This window comes from Ctenopharyngodon idella, chromosome 18 (genome assembly GCF_019924925.1).
Source record: "Ctenopharyngodon idella isolate HZGC_01 chromosome 18, HZGC01, whole genome shotgun sequence".
NCBI classification, from domain to species: Eukaryota; Metazoa; Chordata; class Actinopteri; order Cypriniformes; family Xenocyprididae; genus Ctenopharyngodon; species Ctenopharyngodon idella.
The window spans coordinates 11,350,681-11,373,227 of record NC_067237.1 but is presented as its reverse complement, the minus strand read 5'-3'; the positions used below and the strand labels follow the sequence as shown (position 1 = coordinate 11,373,227).

At 38.6% G+C, this 22,547-nt stretch overlaps 1 protein-coding gene across 4 annotated transcripts in view; it reads right to left on the bottom strand.

Annotated features, from left to right (window-relative positions):
• The window catches only part of gse1b (Gse1 coiled-coil protein b), a 234,727-nt gene that overhangs the window by 71,549 nt on the left and 140,631 nt on the right, over positions 1–22,547 (bottom strand). The window contains exon 1 of one of the 4 annotated variants that reach the window (XM_051871002.1): positions 6,713–7,130. The exons of the other annotated variants lie outside the window; for them this stretch is intronic. Coding sequence (XP_051726962.1) covers positions 6,713–6,749 — 37 coding nt within the window. The 5' untranslated portion in view covers positions 6,750–7,130. Of the gene's footprint in view, positions 1–6,712; positions 7,131–22,547 lie in introns of those variants that run through there. 4 annotated transcript variants of the gene reach the window in all.

The window sequence follows — 22,547 nt, the reverse complement described above, 5'->3', positions numbered from 1 at the left end:
TTCCACTGAAGACCATCAGGCTGTCTGCCAGAAGGTAGTTATTATAGTTAATAAAGTTTTAAATATGGATATTTTTCTTACAAAAACCCATTGTTTCGTTTCAGAAGCCCCTAGAGCCGTATGGATTACTGTATATTTATGATGGATGGATGCATTTTTTTGGGCTTCAAGACACACACCCCTTTCACTACCATTATAAAGCTTGGTAGAGCAAGGATATTTTAAATGTATCTCCGATTATGTTCATCTGAAAGAAGATAGTCATTTACACCTAGGATGGCTTGAGGGTGAGTAAATCATGGTATAATTTACATTTTTGGGTGAACTATCCCTTTAAGAGCTATAAATACTATTAAAGTATGAGATTTTAATCTGCATTATCATGCAGATCCGACAAACCATTTGCACGACCGGAAGTGCACACTTTTGTGATTATCCCGCCGCATGCCAAAGATTACTGACCCCTGGCTTAGGACATTTTATTCAACCCATTGCAAGGGTTCCACCAGTAGTGGTCACTCGTACAACACAGGCAATGATGTGCATCAGAATACACGAGACAGAGGGAAGTTAGCAAGGGAAGGGCATAAAAAATTAACTGGAACACTGGGGACCCACAGAACTGCACATGCATGTCCTCCTTATTTGATTCAGATCATCAGCTCGTTAGTAAAGAGCTCCATGAGCTGATGTCAGATAAGAAAGACATAAAATGTGCAGTGCTGTGGATGCCCAGGATAAGGACTGAAAACCACTATTCTTAATGCACCGTAAAGAGACAAGGATTGAGGATGGAGAAAGCATAAAAAGGTAGTCTTTCCATATATGCAGATTATTTACTTTTATATATGTGTGATTCCCCTGCTGCTTTGCTGCCTTTAATAGAAATGCTTAATGCTTAAATGTCATCTTGTTTTGTTTAGCTTTTTTAAGAACCTACCCACATATTTGCCACATTCATTTTTACACAGCCAGATTCTGTTATTTTGTCTTTTATTTGAGGCTACAGAGCACATAGAATCTCCAAGGTCTATCTGCAGAAGCCTAAAGAGTTGGGTGGTCTAGCACTACCTGTTTTTCAACATTATTACTGGGCTGCTAATGCCAGGGTGATCATCTTGAATTGCAGGAGCTATGTAAAGGTTCAGCAAAAAATATAATAAATGAATAAATAAGAAAGAAAATAACATAAAAGTTTGGAACAATAAGTAAATGACTTTTTTGGTGCACTATTCCTGTAATAATGATCTTCAAAGCATATATACATTTATCAGTTCTTCATTTATTTGGAAGGCTACTAAGTACTAGTACTAGTCATTTTGCTCTGTGACTTCAGTTGTGCTGACAACAACAGGAGGAAAATTCCTGTCCAAAAACTGCAACTGGTTTTCTGTGTCACTTGTTTCATATGGTAACCTGTAATGGCCACATAAATATTGGAATGTGAAAATAAAGTGAAACTAGAGCGTGTTGAATTCACAGAGTATGTTGTAAGTTAACCACACAATGAGCTTCTAAAATGATCCGAGTGCGCTTAAAGTATTCACATATTAGTCAAATACTGACACCCATGAAACACAGAGCTAACAGATAATATATATATGTGTGTGGCATGTCTGTTTTTGCGAGATATGCAAGCCTTGTTTCTCAGCTGTGTTGGACACACTTTCCAGCTGGCAGTCAGACCACTGATGCTGCGCAGCGTGTCATTTACAAAAAGTAAACACTGACTCACCGACTAGTAGATCACTTTTCTGGATGACTAGTTGAAAAATGAGTAGTCATACAAACACTTTTGTGCAGTTTGCATGTTAGTAAGAAAAAAGAGGGACATTTTCTGGGTGAATGCATATAGAAAAGCAATTATTAGTAAAGATAAACAGTAGGGGAGGAAGAAGAGACCGGGAACAATTATCAACAACGTGACCGGCTGACCTGCTCTCATGGTAAATCCATAGCCATAGATTTCCCATCATGTGTTCATGACCCTGAAGGAACCGTGATCAGTTTGTACACTCGCCATCGACATACAAGCAGCCCCACGGCTCCTTGCAATTTATAGCCTTCACATCGACTCAATGAAAAAACATGACTGCAAGGCAATCTTCTCTTGTTAACATGCTCATGAACCACAAAGAAAAAAACATGTATTGATCATGGCTATCATAGCTAACAACAAAGTAGAAGACCAGTGCTTCATTTTGAATCCAAATGCAAAAATAATATGCAATATGCACATATATTTCTGATGCTAAATTCTTATTGAATGAGTCACATTTAAATCCGCTGTAAAACAGAAATTTTATATTATGCTCTAAGTTTCTGTGTCGCTTAGTAACCAGAAAACTGTTATGACACAATTGCAACGACACAAAAAAACCCATGTTCAATAATACTACTAATATTAATAATCTACAGCAATAATCTACAAGAGGCCATGCATTACAGTGGTTTTACTCTGCTTCTCCCCGTGGTAAAATGACTGTAATTCTTGTGGTTTATGTAAATGTACAAATGTTTGTAATAAGTAACAAATAATAGTTAGTTGTAATAGTTTACAAACAGTAAATATTTGGGTAATAGTAACAAACACATATTTTCCAAAACGGTATGCATTCAGTAGGTTAAAATGCACAAAACCAAATATCAGTAGGACTGGTATAATGCAACATAGCTAAAAATCTAGCAGTACCGGAACATGAAAGTCAATCGAGCCTAGAGAACGTTAAGTGATGCCACCCATAAAGGATCATTAGGAAAACAACAGGAGCATAGGGCATAAAAGTAAATGCCCTTGTCTTCATCACTATTGTTAATGATAAAAGCCTTCATTTAATCCATGAAGCTTCAGTTAATCCAGGAAGCTACGCTGAGGTGAAACAGATGAATGTTACGATGCAATGTCAAAGTGCTCCATTTTATCAGTGTCAAATTTTCTCTTGTCTATGGCTCATGAGGACAAGATTAAATACTTGCAGCTTTAAACCATTGAAACCAGGTTCAAGATGGGTTTAATTTGCTCCTCTTAGGAATGACATTTAGTCACAGGTTTAAAGCAGAGCACAGGGATCACTTCCGATTTACGCGCTTCTGACTGTCTAAGGACTCAAGGCTCAAGGAAGAAGCAGTCGGCTTTCATAGGGTCAGTTCTGTCACATCTTACTTTGATATCTTTTGTTTTTCCTCCTATTGTATCTTTGTTGTTTTTTTCTAAGTGAGTAACTGCCACATGTAACCCGTCTATCCCGTTGCTCTGGCTCCTCTAGAATCCCCTCTGGCAAGCAAACCTGAAGAAAGCTAACACACGAATGTGCTTCCCTGGGGAAGAGCGGTACAGTTTAAAAGAGACAGAGTTGATGAAGATGAAGGATGACAAGAAGTCTTGGACCATCAAAGCCCATTTCTGTGGAGTAAAATTGAGGTGTTATACTTAGTTCTATCTGTTCTATAAAACAAACTTGAAATTATATGCCATTCTGGAACCAGAAACAACACGAACAACACAAAACGTCAAATCAGTTTACAGCATTTATCATATATTTCTATGGTATCCACAAACAGTTTTGACTGTTGCACAACTCTGAATGAAACCATCAGTGATGTCAAGGCTGTAATGTGATTGGTTATCAAGGCACACGTGGTTCTCCAATGGTAGAGCCACGGACCCTCGTATCTCCCAGTAATAGGGGAGGACCAAAGTTGTGCATCCCTGCTTTGACACGAGGATTCTATCCTTCGTATTTTGCTATTTTCTGTGAATGTGCGACACTTCCAGTTCATTAGTTGCTATAGGTAAATAACTAGAAGAATAACAAAGTGCAGTAAATGATAAAACTATTTGCGCTAGAAACCAGTCTTTTATGATTACAACAATACATTAAAGTAATATGGTACGAAATACCAGTTTGCAATATCAAGCAGCATAGCGAGCTGTTTTGTACAGCTAAAAATAACTAGAAGCGAATGACACCGGAAGCCAGACACATTCAGTTAACAAATGGCCGCACCCGATGTTATGTTAAAAATAAGGTGGATAAAGTGATGTTATCACATGTTTAAAAGACAGCATGTTTGAAGGACACATAATACATGGATTTGGAATGCAGGAAGAAGGAATATGTCAATATATTTTCCATTACAGTTCACACATTTAGTACTCAAACAGACAAAATACAGCATTCAAATGTGGAAAGCGTATGTGACACCACACCATGAAACGTCATAATAAATGTAGAGTAACTAAGATACTTTAAAGGTGTAGAAAGCAATTTTTGAAAAATGCTGTTGAAAGTGGATCGGACCGAGCACCACAACAAACCTGTAGCCAATCAGCAGTAGGGGATATATAAACTGGGAGGAGAGAGAGTAAGAAGAAAGAAGAAGATTTGAACAAAGACTTGAAAGAGTGATGGCTGCGAGACATTACAAAACAGAAAAGCTCAGAAGAATATCACTGGAAAAAGAAGAGTTATGATCAGGCAAGAGCTTAAGGACCCGCATTAATAAAAACAAAACAAACAAAAAAACAAACAAACAAACAAAAAAACTTCTGCTAAATATATATAAAGAGACATCCACTCTAGCTTTGCGTGTTCATGCATTTTGGGGGCAGAGCAATGAAAGAAGGGGTGTGTTTGTTTGGGTTGATTTCAAATATCAACAGTGTTCAACAAAGATTCTCAGAAATTGCTTACTGCACCTTTAATACTTGGAATTTCACATTAAAATACAATCAAATCATGTGAAAAATCGCAAATGACAAGAACATCCAAAGATAACCGAGCGTTAATGTTGCCAAAATGCGGTCCAAGGGTAATGGAGTCTTTACCGAATTGAATTGAGAGTCTGATAGCAGCAAGTCTGTTTGCCCTGATACCAGCACCACTCTCAGGCAACTGAAAGAGACCTAGTAGGCCAAGACTTTTTCTGAAAATCAGCAGATTAAAGCACTATATTTTCATTGGTAACTGAAAACACTATCATGGAAATAATGTGGAACTTTTTGAATGACAGGCATTCCAGTTCTGCTGAGCTTTCTGCTGAGTTCTGCAGGTGCAAATTCTGTGTGGGCTTGGTGATACCTCTCTCTCTCAGTCTCTGTAATAATTAGCGTACTGCAGGCAGTGCTCTCTGTCTCTCTCCTCTGTTCCTTTAATGTGCCTCTTTTTTCTTGTCAAGTAATCATTGAAGAACCCGTGCGTCTGACACCGTCTCCAAGGCAACAGCGCTTCAGATGGGAAGGCAGGCAATGTGTGTACGTGACACACACACACACACACACACACACACACACACACACACACACACACACACACACAGTGATACTTTGACAGAGCACAAGGCCGAGTGTACACAAGACGATCTGGCAGAGTTTGCTCTTTTGTGGGTTGTGTGTGTGTTTCAGAGAGATCTCTACAAGCACACACGTTAACTGCAGCTGATGACCCTGATATCTGAATATGACCAAAGATAACACACATATACACAGAAATGTTGATACACCATAATGAGGATTTTACATAGGCATTATGTTTTTTATCCTGAGCCCCTATTTTTTATACTAAATCCCCTAACCTTATTGCTAAACATAACTCTCACAGAAAAAAAAAAAAAAAAGGTTAGTATGTTTATTTAACCATTTCAATTACGTGGACAGCTGGATGTCCTAATGTATATGGGTAGAGACTTGAATACACACTACATTGTGAGGACATTTAGTCTTCATAATTAAGTACACACACACACACACACACATATATATATATATATATATATATACCCCCGCCCTCCACACACAGGTTTTCATGTATTATGGGTACATTCCATAGACAATAATTTTTATACCAATCAAACTGTATAATTTATTCCCTAACCCTAAATCTACCAATCACAGAAAACTTTCAGCATTTTTAGATTTTCAAAAAAAACATCACTTAGTGTGATAAGCTGTTTTCCTCATGTGGACCAAAAAATGTCCCCACAAGGACAAAGATTTCAGATATTGCCATCTTTCTTTGTCCTCATAACAGGGTTTACCAGGACCACACAAAACATCAACATTTTATTCCTCACATTTAGCACAGACATGCAGAAAAAAACAAAAAACAAAACAAAACAGAGAGTGTCATGTTCTGTTTGTTGGATTGTGCAGACATATCTGTCTTTGCTTAATAATCATGAGCTCATTCATAGTCCAGCCCCCACAGACCCACAGCCTCATGAATTATTCATGTTTGGTAAGTGTCAGCTTAGCAGACCCTCTGTCAGAGGGCACAGTGAAGATCTGCCCCACACTGTCCTTAACACCTTAACACACACTCACACACACACACACAAGTGATGTCAGGAATTAACTTGGGCAAATATCAAGCAAATATGTAATAATTTCTATAAATCTAATAATATCAAGCACACACTCATAGCAGTAAAATGATTTTAATCAGTTTAAAATCATTAAATTAAGCCAAGATCATTTTAAATGATTAATTTGTGCTGTTAAACAGAAAAGCCGTAAGACGGATCAAAGAAACCTCCCCACATGCACGCACGCGCACACACACACACACACACACACACACACACACACACACACACCCCCCTCACATCGCAGTCGGAATAGAATCACACACTTTCTAAAAATGCGCTGCTGATTCAGTCACTTTATAAAGTAACTTAAGGAGAACACACACATGTGATTTTGAAATAAACTGACCTGGCAGGTAGTAGAGAGGTGCTTTTAGTCCAAACATGGTCTCTGTTACAGTGTCATGTTGCTGGGCGCTGAAGTCAGGAGGTGTGGCACGTACCGAACCGTCCAGCGGTGAGAACTGCCCCTACGCACCCACAGCCGGGCTAAAGGTTTGAGGTTAACAGACCTCACTAGTCAACCTGTCATCTCTGAATCACCCCGATTCACAGGCTGATGGAGGGTGAGCTGTGTGTGTGAGTGTGTATGTGCAGGGTCAGATAGGGGGGTCACCAACAAGATAGACCCAGCAAAAAAAAAAAAAAAAAGGAAAAAAGAAAAAAAAAGAAAAAGCAAATAGCACTGTGATTGTGTTTTATTGTTTCATGCTGAAAAGCGATAGAAGTAATCCTTCAAGAGGCTTGTCCCACGATGGCGAGTCTCTTCCTCCATCCCAGGATGAGGATATGTGGAGAGAGCTGTCTTCCTTTCTCAGTCTCTCTCTCTCCTCTTGCACTCATTCAGCGTCTTCTAGCAGCACGAGGAGGAGGAGGAGGAGGAGAAACCCCTCAGGATATAGCATGGATAACAGGGGAGGAGGGGGAGAGAGAGAGAGAGAGAGAGAGAGAGAGAGAGAAGAGAAAGAGAGAGAGAGAGAGAGAGAGAGAGAGAGAGGGAAGTGGTTGTGCCCGCTGATGGTTCCTCCCATGAGCATCATTATCAGTATAGTGGGATAGCACTGGAACAGCATGTGATTGGTTGGAGAACAGGGCGGTGACACAGGGGCATTATTCAGCATTGAGGGCATCTGTTCATACCCCTGCTCCTGGATCTGCCCTTAAACGGTGTCATCTTATCCTGCACAACATCTGAGCCTCACACACTCGGACTGACAGTGAAAACGGCAGCTGGCGCACACACACACACACACGCACACGCACACGCACACACACACACACACACACACACACACACACACACACACACACACAGCACTTCCATGGTGGTGTGACGTTACAGCGGGATGAGCGCAAGACAACATGAACACAACAGATTTTCTTTTGGTTGGTTTCTCTCTTTTTTCTTCTTGTCTCTCAATTTTAGTTTCAGTGTCAAAGTACTTAACTGGTTTGATTGTTTTACATACAATAGTGCCAGTGCATTCATACACATACTGAAAGAAAAGAGAAATAATATAAAAGATAATATATACAGTAAACAATATGCAAATAAAATACAAAAATATTAAATGTAAAACAATTATGATAGTAAAGTGCCCCCTCTCTGTCCTTCAGGATCATGTTTTTGGCTTTGAAACATGTCTTTCCTGTCATGACCCAAACGACAACACCCCCCACGTCACACACACTCGTGCAGCGGGTGGGGGTTTAACTATCTGCTGTGGAGGTGCAGAGCAGAACAAAACCAGCAGGAGAGAGATACAGAAAAGAGAAAAAGATGAAGAAACAGAGTGATGGCAAGGAGATAGAGACAGAAGAGAGGAGAGTGAACAGAGAGGAGGGGAGAGACAACTTGTGCCCTGAGGGCTGTCTCACTCTCACTATATACCTGCACACAGATAAATGTCTGTCCGTCTTTACCTCCCCCTTCCTACAGAAACATGCCACAGAGGGAGAGACAGGCATGCACACAGAGAAACACTAATCAGAGAAAGAGACAGATGGAGAGAGTGACAGATGCAGGAGAGATAGCAAGTCCAACTGTGAACCTGTACTCACAGGAGAGACACGCACTAGACTTATTTCTTTTATTTATTTACTCATTTTATTTATTTATTTTATAAAAAGATAATAGCAATGACTTCATCCGAACCCAAACGTTAAAAGAACATGTTTAGCATGATTTATGTTTATGATGCTTTGCTGTGTAAGATTGGGCATCTAGGACAAATTTGGGGGTAGATGCAGGACAGTCCGTTTTATCATTCCTCTGAAAAAAAATGACCGTTTTCTTTGTGAAAATAAAATGATGTTTATAATGATGTGTAATGATCCAGGCAGAGACAGCATGTGTGTAACAATTCAGTTGGTGACTGAAAGGCTTTAAAAAGACACTGGAGATCAGAGCACCCACAACACAGATCCTGTGACACTCATGCTCTGTTCCAGTCAGGTGTAACATCCATATAAAAACAGTAATATCTCAGTCTGTCTGGGATCACCTGCCTGAAACCACTAGAACCCGTTTGATTTTGTGTATGTGAGAAGCTACAGAAGAAAACAATGTCAGATGTTTCTATGGTCTCTCCTCAGAGCATTAAGTGATTGGTCCCTTGCCTCTTCAGACTAAACATACGGTGACACCAGCTCACTAAAACCTAGATTTGGTCATTTCCTGCTTATCTCATGTGTCTATGCTGCTTTGCATAGGCTTCTTTTTTATTTAAAGACCCCTGTGGTGAAAATTAAGTTTTTAATGTTGTTTATGTCTATGTGGTGTTTTTAATATGCTTTAAGACAAACCATGCGCAAATTCATAAATCAACACCATTGCAGAGTATTTTCTCCTTAAAACTGCAGTGAACCAAAGACAGTCTCAAAAATTAGGTTTGAAATCGCCGGTGTTCCATACATCACAAGCTACCTTATAACCAATCGTGTCAACATGTGGATGGGCTTTAGCATATCATTAACTACGATCTGAAGCAGGAGAATCTCAGGAGAAGCCAGGTTAACCTGGTATATTTTTCTGTTGATATAAAAAAATCAGTTACATTTAGTAATATAGCTGATATCATTCTGATACATTGACTTTGTAGATGGCCCTCTATAATTCACTTTTACATTCTGAATCAGTTTCTGGATCAAACATATATGTCTGAATTAAACAAGTACATACACTTGCTATTGTGCAGCGTTTACTACAGTAAAGTTGACCGAGTGGATTTCTGAGCTGGTGTGAGTGAGGGGAGGCATATTCATGGGTCTGCGTATACTAAATGAAGCAAGGGTGTAGAGTTACATTCAAGCTGTTTTAAGGCATGAAGAACATTTTTTTTTCACTGGAAAAAAAAAACAAAAAAAACGTTTGATTATGTAATTTTGGTGATTATTACATATTTACATGTATTTAAACATGCTGCCCTCTGTCACTTTCATGACATAATGTTGCATAGATTGCTGCACCAATGCAGGCTCAGCAAAAGAGCACATAGCCCCCCTCCTCAGCACCCTTCTGAATTTAAAACTGAAATATGGGACACTCTACGTTCTCATTAACTTTACAGACAAGATCAATCAACAGCCAGAAGAACATAAGTCAACATCAAGTGTGCCATTTGGGAAAGTGCAGAAGCCCTGAACCATATGGTGGAAAAAAAAAAAAGAAAAAAAGAAAACTTATGGTGGGGAGGAAAAAAAAGAAGAAAACTTATCTCGTTATTTCAACATAAGTCGTTCTTTCGAGAAATTAAGTCATTATTTCGACATAATATCTCGTTATTTCAACAACTTATTTTGATATAATAACTTGACATTTTGACATATCTCATTATTTCAACATAATAACTCATTATATATCAAGTTTAATAAAAGACGCGCTGAATTCAACATCTTCAGTGGTGCTGCAGTAGCTGTACAGTAGTAGTAGTAGAGTCCTGGCTTTTATCGCGATTGCTAACCTTTACTGAGGTTAAATTTATGTAGCCCATAGCCCATAGTAAATATAATCATTTACAGTGCAAATAGCTGTAGATGCTATTTACACTAAGTGAAAATAACAATACATTCTATTTACACTAAGTGACGATAGCAGCATTTTCTTAACAATATTTACACTAGCTGAAAATAGCAACAGATTCTATTTACACCTTGTAAAAACAGCAGTTCTTTGCAAGAAGTGTAAATACTAATTAAATGCTGTACATTGTATTACTATACTATTTGCACCTCAGTATTTTGTACATTAACAGAATGCAATAATAACATAAATAAATAATTTTACATTTTTTAAACACTTGTTAGGCAGTTTATTTCCACTTTTAGAACATTATTTTCATTTTACTGAAAATAGAGAAGAGCGAGCTTGGCAAAAGGTGGATTCGAACCCGCAGCGATCGCAGTAAAAGCCAGGACTGCACGCCAACTCGCTACTGCTACACCACTGAAGACGTTGAATTTTGTGCATCTTTTATTAAACTTGATATATATTCAAAAATTCAAGTTCAAATGCAAGAATTTTAATTTATGTTCAAATAAAACTTACGTCACTCTTAAATAGTGAGATCCATCACAAAGAAAAATTCTTTCTGAACTAAAGTCAGTTTAAGATTTCTCCCATATTTTTAAGATGACTTGTAATATATGTCAGATATGTCAATATGTTAATCTTTATAAGCCAGTTTTGTAGTACTCAAGACTGGAACATATTTTCATGGTGTGTGCAGAGGTTGTCTGAATTGTTCAATTCTTCTTCAGGTCTCTCTTTTGATTCAGAATCAACCTACTTAGGTCTCAATGGACTCAAATGAGCTGGTCTCAACTACAATGCAGCTATAAGCGATCACATGTTGGCCAAAAGATACTACCACTAGCAAGTAACTGAAGCTAAGATTAATTATTAGGACAAATACCTGCACTTCAGCTGCCTCGTAAAATCTAGACTGTCTACTCACCCTTGTACATGCACAAAAGAATGCACAAGGACGCCAGACCGCTGAAATAAATAGATCAACAAATGTGACACAAAGCATGTGGTTAAGAGATCTATCTATGCTCAGACATAATAAACTCAAGCTGACCTTTAACCTCTGCCCCATCCTCTCTCTTTCATCTCAGCAGTTGTGCTCGGGGGCCGACTGCAGGAGCCCCATCTCCATATGCTAATTGTGGTCATGCTCAAAGAATTAATTTGCAAATGTGTCATTACCCATCAGAGGCAGCAGAGGGAGGGTGCTAATTATGAAACTGGTGCACTGGGCGAAAACTCTGCCCAGGTCATGCCACCAAGCTGTTCCTCGGTGCTGAAAAGCAGGAGGGAACAGAGGACACAAATCACATTCAAAAAGAAAGAGATGCAAGCGAGCTAGCATGCAAAAATGTGAACTTTAGTTCAGTTAAAGTGGATATTTTGGACGTTAAAGTGGACCCCACCCCCTTTACAATATTAATTAAGTTTTTTTGGTGAATCCTGAATTGTTGTTGTATATTAGATTGGTCAAAAGTGATCACATTAAGCTTACTGTTTTGATTATGATTTCTGAGTGATTTTTGCAGTTTGGTTTATTTTAATTTAGGAGATGAGATGAGGTTTGGAGTTCCAAAAATTTCAGTATGTCACATTTAGTTGTTTATGGGGTTATAAGAATGTGTCATTAAGTAGTTTCGCAATTTTTCCTTGTCTCTGACAGTATTGCATGACACTATTAAGGCAGAGATGTAGAAAAACAGCAAAAGTTTGATTACCTGCAAATCGGATCAAACTGTCCATGTCAACAAATAAATTCAAAACTTTAATTTGACAGATCAATTCAAAACTTGGTAACGTTTATTTTAACGTGACGTAGTTACACGTTACATGTACATACATTAGTAATAAATTATGTAAATTATGCATAACTACAAGCAACTAACCCTAAACCAAACTCTAACCATAACCCTATAGTAAGTAAATGTGCAGGTAGTTAATTAAAGGTACACTTTTGGCTCTCTTGTGGTTAATAAACAAAACTGCATGCGTCTTGCAGAAGAACATTGTAGCCGGAGTTACTTCTCTCTGTTTATGTCTATGACGAGTCAAGCAGGTAGTAAGTTAAGCTACTCTGCAGCAGTTGTCGTCCCGCTCGTTCTAAAATAGTCTGAATATAAACACTTATTATAGGTGTATACTGTAGCGATTTAGTACAAGACAAAAACATGGTTTGGAAGATGGATTCATGATGCTCGCTCATTATATACATTTTGTAAATTTTGAACAAAAAAAAGTTACACAGTGTACATTTAATAATTACTCAGTATTTATTTGTATAATTACACTGTAAAAACTAGTAGTTGAAACTTCATACAATATCTTCAAAGGCTAAGATATATTGAAATTTCTTTAGCTCTATCACCAAGCTTTGGTCTATTTCATGCAAACCTAAATAACATATTGTTATTGAACCTGTTGATTGGAGTCATTTCCACTGATCTGTGATAAAACAAACAGCCAATGTGACCCATTAATGCTGAGGAATGTTCATACACAAAGAGGGCCAGGAATGTGCCCACGTCAGACCTCGGGGCAAGCAGATGGTGCCGCAGTGCTCATCACAAGATTTTCTATTTTCTTTAAGGCCGTGGCTCTTAGAGCTCTGGGGTGATTGCTGTACAGTAATTTATGGCTTCTGCTCCCTGGGGTTAACCCTGTTTGCCTCAGTTGAGTCTTTAGACAAAAGCTGGGGCGTCTGGGGAACTGCCTCTTTTCTGCCTACCGTCTCCAGAGAGACTCCCCCTGTGCTCTGCATATTAAAGGTGGGACTTGTACTTTAGAGGATAAACTTTTGGTTAAGAGTTACTGATCTACTGGTGGAGTAGCTCTGATGTAATTTCATGGACACATACAGCAGACACTATTCCTGAGGGGGAGGCTTTAAGCTGAAAAAATGTGGTGGGATCCAGGACAGGGACACAAGAGACCCTTATGTTTGAATGGAAGTCTATGAAGGAGATGGCTCAGCATGGTGAATAAACCTTACTACAAACATTTTTTAGAACAAACAAATGTTTTTAGAATCCTACCCCCCAGCAGAATCCTATTTGCATTTCTTAGACGTTTCCTGCTTAAGGCAAGACACCCCAGGTGAATAAGGTAGAAAATGTAACTAATAGATATCCCCATACTTTTCCATTTTATTGATTATATTGACACGTTTTTTTTTTTTGTTTTTTTTTATTACAAGTTTTCTGAATTGCTATGTTTAAATATGCAAATGCTAAATGATCTAATGAAATATGCACTTATTTGCATACATTTCCAGAACAGAAATCTGAACTTTGGATTAAGCCATGGTTCAAAATTCTTGTTACTTTTTGTTGACATATTAGAGTAGGGCTGCACGATATATCGTTTTAGCATCGAAATCGCGATGTGTGCATCACGATAGTCACATCGCAGGATGTGCGATGTCTAGTATAGGGATCGTTAATCCGTACAGACAAGACACCACGGTTCAAAATGCAGGTGATTCTCTGATAAATTGCAAAGTTTGACCATCATACAATGAAAGTTTATAATTTGAACACATTTTAGGTCCTGTCAGTTTAAACATATAAAAGATTTTAAACCATTTGAGCGCAAGATGGCGCGAAAGAGAACTCTTCTGAATGTGCATCCGTTTTATGTGCGCACACACAGAGCCACGCAGATTCACGTGAACACTGAATGCCGTTCTCTTCCACGTCATTTTCTGTGTGTATTCACTCACTAATAAAATCACCCCAATCATCCTAGAATTATTCATTCTTTCCAAATAGAGCTATTCAAGTCATCTGGTGAATTTTTTTTTTTTCATATCGCAATATATATTGCAGAAAAACAAAATATCACAATGTCAGTTTTTCCCAATATCGTGCAGCCCTATATTAGAGTCAAAGGTTTTTACAGAGGGGATTTTGGATCTCTTTGTTTTACTTCATAAATCAAAAATACTGCCAAAACATCACCAGTAAAAAATGTTGTATAAAAACCAGAGAAGTGATATATGAACAAAACAAACCCCTCTGCAGAAACCTTCAGAATATAGATAGAAATAAAACTATAAAGTTTGGTGTATGGAAATGCTATTGAAGTGAGAAAAAAAACACGAGAAAACGACTTTTAATGAAGTGTAGATTGAGATTGAAGAAGTAAGATGTGAGATTTTCTTTCCACCTGTTTAAAATAACATGTTATGAGAAGCCAAATAGCCCAAAATCTCTAAACTGGACAGTTTTTGAATAAATAAATAAATAAATAAATATATATATATATGTTTTTGCCTTTAGTGTCTTAGAATCTCTGGTTACATCACTTCCTGGTATACTCACACAGAAACCATGCAAAAATAACAGGTTTACTTTTCTTAGGTGGTCATGAGTTCAAGGAGTTGAACTTTACAGGCTGGTAATGTATCATATTTAAGAAACATGAATCATATTTAAGAGTTATGGTTATACTACTGAGATGTACATGTTGCTGCACATTTGTCTGCAACGCTGTCATTGTGTATTTTGTTGGTTCTATGTTTTCATGTTCTTGTGGGGTTTTTTTCATGAAATTTTCATGTCTTTTATTTTGAAATTCTTTTTTTTTTTTGGCCATGTCATGTTGTCTGTTTACTAAGACTGAGTCTTTGTGGTCCTCTGATCCCTCCTGTCAGTTTTGATCTGTGTGTTCACCATCTCTACACACTTCAGCATTGAGAGCCCCAGATCCAATGCACCACCTCCAAACTCACATGTCTCTTAGCAACCGTATCCATCCAGCCGAAGTGCCATTGATACATTTGGATCTGATCTGAGATTCTGAGATCAGCACAGGTGGGTTTGTGTTATCAATGTGACAGAGACACATCACTTGGATAACAGCAGCCAACTGACATTTCCGTACTGAACATGTCTGCTGCTACAGTTTGTGGTGTGTGTGTGTGTGTGTGTGTGTGTGTGAACACATTTGTCCAAAAGATCATTTACAAGAGTACAAATAATCAATTCGTTTCTGCTCTTTGACCCTCATCTGACACCAGACTAACCTTAAGACACAATCCTTTAAACCAAAGCAAACTTCACAATAACGAAATGATCAAATCAAACAAGTGTTTCCTGTGAACGTACAGTATGAAAACCACCTGCTCTACACTCATGCAAACTTAAGCCCAGCAGATGCAAAACTTATCAGCAGAGCATTTGTTCTTACTCACAGCATGACTGCTATTATTTGCCATATTTGTGATTGATATATTATTCTAGCATTACATTAACAATCAGGGCTTTAGGTGCCAACAAAAACACACTGTCATCCATCGACTTTCAGTAAATAGGAATAGCACAGCTGAATTATGGGTGGAAAAAAAACAGACACTTACCTGCACAGCATATCACATGGCATGACATGGTAGAGCAGGAAACATGTGGAGGAAAAACAGAAGACAGGAAGTAGTTAGTAACCAGATAAATAAATATGTTTTAACAGAATTGAAAACCCATCATTAAAAATTATTAAAAATTAAACCCATCATTTGTTAACATTAGTTAACTGAACTTTAAATTTTAAATATATATATATATATATATATATATATATATAGCATTTATTAACCTTTGTTAAAGTTTGTTAATAAAGATTAATAAATCCTTTAAAAGTACTTACAATTATTATTTACCGTTAAGTAATGTAATTCGTGTATAAAAAAAAGAAAAGAAAAAAAAAGAAGAAGAAGAAGAAAAAAATGCTATTATAAAGTATAAAAAGTAATGTGTAAGTGATGATGCTCTTCTGCCATTATGTGCAGCACTCTAAGCTCAATTTAAAACATTTTATCATGTTTAAAACCATACTGCAGATTTTCCCCCCAAAACCAGTGCTCAGATTTGTAGGTCTCTTTTTTTTTTTTCCCCTTGTGCCACCTCTTCAGACAAATACTACTTTCTCTAGTCCCTCTATTGAATTGTTTCCCCCCCTGTACATGTCATGATGAAATAGCATGAAAAAAGCATTACTGTATACTGGGTGTGCCTTATACACTTCACACTGTGTGCAAATTTACAGGCATGTAAATATATTTACTTAAATTATTAAATTACTGCGCACCTTAGAAACACACTTCAGCAACCTTAATGTAGCATTGATATTCATCCATAACACACACATGCATACATCATGCTGCCTGACAGATCTGCCCCAGGCTCATACTCTTTCTCTCTCTCTCTCTCTCTCTCTCCTCTCACTGGCCGATCTGCACGCAGTGACAAAGCAATGAGACGGGTAAACACACCATGATCTATGTGGCTTTCAGGCGAGTAATGAGCTGTCAAACACACTCTGTTCTCTTGCGGTCAGATCTGCTCATCCATGTGTGTGTGTTTTAATCCAACACAGAAGAAAAGAACATCACTGTTGATCTCAAACTGCACCTCAGTCACATAATCTTACAGCCTTGAAACTGTGAGTTAAGACTGACCTGATATGTCTTGACCCCAGAACAGTCCAGCAATCTACTGTCTGTTATTATATAGCAGTACACACACATTTGCAGGGTCAAAGGCTAGTGGGAATGATACAGTAGCTTCATTTAGGCTAAATTTGAAGCCCTCCTATTGCAAGCATTAGATACTTCTTACTGCTTTATAGAAAATAATGGAAACAAAAATGTCCCACATTTCAGTAACAAAAAAACTGCAAATTCCATATAAAATAAATAGAGAATACAACATATTTTGTAACATACAGTATTTTATTTGTCCTCTTGACATAAATGAACAACATTTGTTCTGATGAAATATACTTAATGCATACTCTCTTTATGCAGTGTTTGCTTTTTAAAATGTTACCAGCAGCAACAGAATTGATGGAATCATTTATTATTATTATTTTTACTATTATTTTTCTTTAACCATGGGAGCCATCTTTGCATCATTGTGACAACAACATTTTAGTTATACAAGTGTTTACAGAAACATCAGTATCTCAGGTCCTCTGTTAATAGTCACAATAAACATTTTCTCAGCTAAATCATATACTTTACTAGTACAACTGCTGGCAGTTTACAGTATGTGTGTTAATATAGAAATAAGCTAATGTGCAGCAGGTGTGTGCATATCACCTATTTTACAATGGCTTAAAATCAACCGTATCTCATCCCACATTTTAAGAGTGGGAACAATCTGTTTTATAACTTTCATTTCAGCTTAGTAATGTGCAATATAAATTAACAGACATGAACAGAACAGAAATGAGACTACAGACTGAACTCAGAGAGGGAGAAAGACGCCATTTTAAGAAGAGAAGGAAGAGACAGGGCAGAAAAATGGGCTCATAACATGGGAGATGCTCTGTATATGAGTGTGTGCATGAAGGGCACTATTCTGGGCACACCGCCTGGGAAGAAGCAGATGGAGCAGGGCTCCAGACCTCCCCCTGCTGTGGTGATGCCAGTCTCAGCCCTGGCACTGCTGTGGGTCTTTCACTCTCAGTCCAGCAGCACCACAAAGAAAGAGCTACTCATCGCAAATGAGAAGCTCAACTTTTAAAAACTGTAAAGGAACAAATGTCGAATGAATGAATGAATGAATGAATGAATTATATGGCCAAATGCAAAAATTTGCTATTCTTTCTCAATATCTTTGTCTTATTTTATCAAAATATTGGGCTCTTTGCATTTGAAGTTGTTAACCCATGTTTAACATTGTTCATTCTTGCCTAATGTTCTTATTTGCATATTTAATAACAATTTTAACATATTTGTTAATAACATTGATCTCATTAATGTTAACTGTATGAATATTTCATGAAGTATGGTTTTGTTTTTGATTTAGTTTTCGTATAAACAATTTGCCATAAAAAGTGGCTTCCCTTTCAAAAGGGAACTTGCGCTGCATCCCCTAGGGGTCGCTATGGGGGAATGCCTCCGGCATGACTGGTGTATGAAGAGCAAGTCTAAACACGACAATGAACTTGACATTGGCAGATGGCAGCCTATGACTTCACCATTGGTGCGACCGTGAGTATAAAAGGGCACCTGTGAATTACGTCATCCTCTTTCTTGTCTTCAGGATACCTGTTTGTTTGAACATGCGTCTATACAAGGCAATCTAAGGAATATTGCTAGCACTAGCGCTAACTCTTTACTAACACGCCACAGCGAGATTAGATCTGCCATGGAAACGCAAAAAGCACTAGCCCCCTCGCGGCCACCTCGATGAATGTTTCCTGTTGGGACAGCTTGTACGAGCCTTCCATTTCTCCCAGATCGTCACACTAAGGTTCGAAGATCTTGGGGAAAGCCATATTCTGCCCGCATCCATCACACTCAGGCGAATTATGCTGATGTTGAAGGGATGCAAGAATATGGGTACACATTGATGCCTCTGATCGAAGAGACGCTAGCCAGCTATCTCGTGATCTGTGAGGCATCCTCAGTCTCTGCCTACTAAACCTTTGCTCGTCACCTCGCGTCTTAATGGCAGAGCATATGCTGCAGCAGGTCAGGCCGGTGTGGCGCTGCACTCTATGCTGCACACTCCTCTTGATTAGAGAGTCATTATGCTGAGGCCTCCGCTCCTAGAGCTTGGCTATTATTTGCTAAGTTGTTAGGCCCTCTGTGAGCCTCCTTGGCTACTGCGAGCGTCATCAGGCCTCCTCTCGCTAGAGAGAGTTATCTTTATTGAGGCTTCTGCTCTCCAGAGATCTGCCAGGATAGCAGTTGCGGGTTGTAGGCTCTCTGCGAGCCTTCTTGCAAGATATCCTCAGTGTGGGGCGTTGTTAGGCCTCCTCTCGATTAGAGAGTCGTTATGCTGTGGCCTCCACTCCTAGTGCTCGGCTTGGCGGCAGTGTAGTATGCTAGGTCGTTAGGCTCTCTTGGAGCCTCTATGGCTACTAACCTCAGTGAGAGTGTTGCTAGGTCTCCTCTCATTGTAAGAGTCATTCTCTTAAGGCCTCTACTCTGTGGAGCTTCGTGGGCCAGCTGGACTGAACTCTGCAGTGCCCTTGGATTAGAGTGTTGCCTCCTTAAGTCTTTTGACTTAGATCGGCCATTAGGGCACTCATCCCTTCAGCATGGCAGCGTGGGTATACTGTTCCCCATAGCGACCCCTAGGGGATGCAGAGCAAGTTCCCTTTCAAAAGTTTTAAAATGTCTCAGGTTATGCATGTAAACATGGTTCCCTGAGAATAGGGAACGAGATGCTGCGTCCCTTTGCTGTGCTTCCGGTATTCCTGCACAGGTCTCCTTCAGACAAGAAGTGAATGATGTAATTTACAGGTGCCCTTTTATACTCACAGTCGCACCAATGGTTAGTCATAGGTTGCCACCTGCCAATGTCAAGTTCATTGTCATGTTTAGACTTGCGCTTCAGACACCAGTCATGCCGGAGCATTCTCCCATAGCGACCCCTAGGGGATGCAGCGTCTCATTCCCTATTCTCAGGGAACCATGGTTACATAACCTGAGACGTTTTAAAACAAGATAAATTTACCTACAAAGTCACAATTTGTCAATTTTGAAAGACCAGATACACTAATATATGGCATGCATTCTCTGAAAGTACACTGTAAGAGGAGAAAAAGAAAATGTGCTGTTTTTTTTTTTTTATTTAATAAAAAATTTTTTTGCCAGGACATTATCAGTTAAGTTTATGAACATTTCCTTTAACCCTAAAACACAACAATGCAATGTGTAATTCAAGATAGAAGTAAAAATACCTTTGAAAAAATTACTCTAATTTTAAAGGGGTCATGAACTGTGTTGTTTTTTTTTTTTTTTTTTTAAATAATGTTTCCTGGGGTGCACTTATAATGTTAGTATTCATTTTACATCAAAATTTGTCAATTTAGAAATAAAAGGCATTTTTTCCTACCCTAATTTTAGCCCTCTTATTTGAACACTGTTTTAAGGGGCGTCTGCTGTGAGACTTCAGTGTAAATGCCCAATGCTGTGATTGGTTAACATCTTTGCCTATGAGATAGCTAAGTATTATTCTCTCAAAAACTTATAGCATGTTTTTACTATTACAGCTCTCAAGGTTAACTAATCGTGAAAAGTGTTGTTACATTTAGATCTATGGCATTATATTTAGATCGTGGCATGAAAGGTTGCAGTGATAAACATTGTAGCCAATCATAGACATGCTGTTGAGCGCATGAAAGCAGTCATCTCGTCATTGCAACTTAATTTCTGCACTCTAACGCAGAGGCCCCCAACCACCAGGTCGCGACCCAGTACCAAGCCATGGAAGAGCTGCTACTGGGTCGCAAGCATATAATATGTATAATATGTGGAGATAAATTAGCTAACGAGTCGATAAAGCCCTCAAAATTGCTACAGCATCTTGAAACTAAACACCCAGCATTGAGAGACAAACCATTGGATTATTTTGAACGGAAAAAATGCGAAAAAATGGGGCAACAGCAACCGCTATAAGCAACCACGTCTACAAGTGTCATACTTGGCTGACCGTATTGCTAAAGCTAAGAAGCCCTTCACCATCAGGGAAGAACTGATTTTGCCAGCTTCCAAAGGCATTTGCCGTGAAATGTTCGGTGAAGCTGCAGCTAACAAGATAGGCCAGATTCCTCTTTCAGCTACCACTGTCACACGGAGAATTGATGATATCGCAGAGGACATTGAAGAGCAATTGTTAGAAAGGGTTAACAAGTCGCAGTGGTATGCATTACAGGTCGATGAATCGACCGATGCAACAGTGCAGTATTACTTGTTTCTGTGCGCTATATATTTCAAGACGAAACATGATGTACATGAGGATATACTGTGTGTGCACTCATTGCCAACTAACAAGTCTCTGAATGACTACATATCAGGCAAACTTAACTGGTCATTTTGCATTGGAATATGCATGTTTCACCTATCTATGACAGATAGGCACATTCCAGGATGAGTCGCTCGTTGGGCCTGGTGTCAATAAAAGCTTTTATTGGACTAACAAGGAAGTTTTCAGTTCTGAAACTTACAGGATATTTTAAAAGTACAATGACCTCATATATCAAAAGCTCAAGGAAAAGTTAATTTCTCAATTCATGACCCCTTTAATATCTTGGAGCTAAATTATTTTTTTAAGGATGTTTACATGTTTGTACCAGAAAACAAGAAAAAGATACAAATTGGCCTCGCATGCAAGGAAATTGCTGCAAAAAATATTGCACCTGAAAGAACCATTTACGGGATCATCAAGAACTTATAGGAGAGAGGTTCAACTGCAGTGAAGAAGACTTTAGGACGTCCCAGAGTGTCCAGTAAGCGCCAGGACGTCTCCACCTGAGGGGTCAGCTATAGAATTGTGTCACCACCAGTGCAAAGTTTGCACAATACCAGCAGCAGGTGGACGTAACTGCATCTGCACGCACAGTGAGGCAAATTGTCTAAATGGCCTATTGTCAAAAAGGCAGCAAAGGAGCCACTTCTCTCCAAGAAAATCATCAAGGACAGACTGAAATTCTGAAGGTATGACAAGCATTGGACAGAATTGACAGCAGTAAAGTTATTTTCTCTGATAAAGAAAATATTTCTTCTGACTTTTTGGGACATCTGGAAATTCGATTACCTGGAGAAGAAAAGGTGAACTCTAGCTAGAGTCCTCTGTCATGCCAACAGTGTAGCATCCTGAGACCATTCATGTATGGTGTTGCTGTTAATCCAAGGGAGTGGGCTCTCTAACAATTCTGCTCAAAAACACTGCTATGAATAAAGAATATCAAAACATCCTGCAAGAACAACTTCTTCCAATGATTCAGGAGTAATTTGGTGATGATCTGTACATTTTCCAATATGAGGCAAGAGTGATAATGAAGTGGCTCTGAGATCATTACATTGAAATTTTGGAGCCAAGGCCAGGCAACTCCTCAGATCTTAATCCCATAAAGAACCTGTGGTCAGTCCTCGAGTGGACAAGCAGAAGTCTACAAATTGTGATCAAATCTGAACACTAATAAGGCAGGAATGGATCGCCATCAGTCAGGATTTGGCCCAGAAGCTGATATTCAGCATGCCAGAGCATACTGCAGAAGTTATCAAGAAGTCAACACTGTAAATATTGACTGTTTGCATAAATTGAATGTTTTTGCCAATAAAAGCCTTTAAAACATATAAAAATCTTAATATTGTTATCCAGTATACCAGGGCTCGTCAACTGGTGGCCCGTGGGCCAAATCCGGC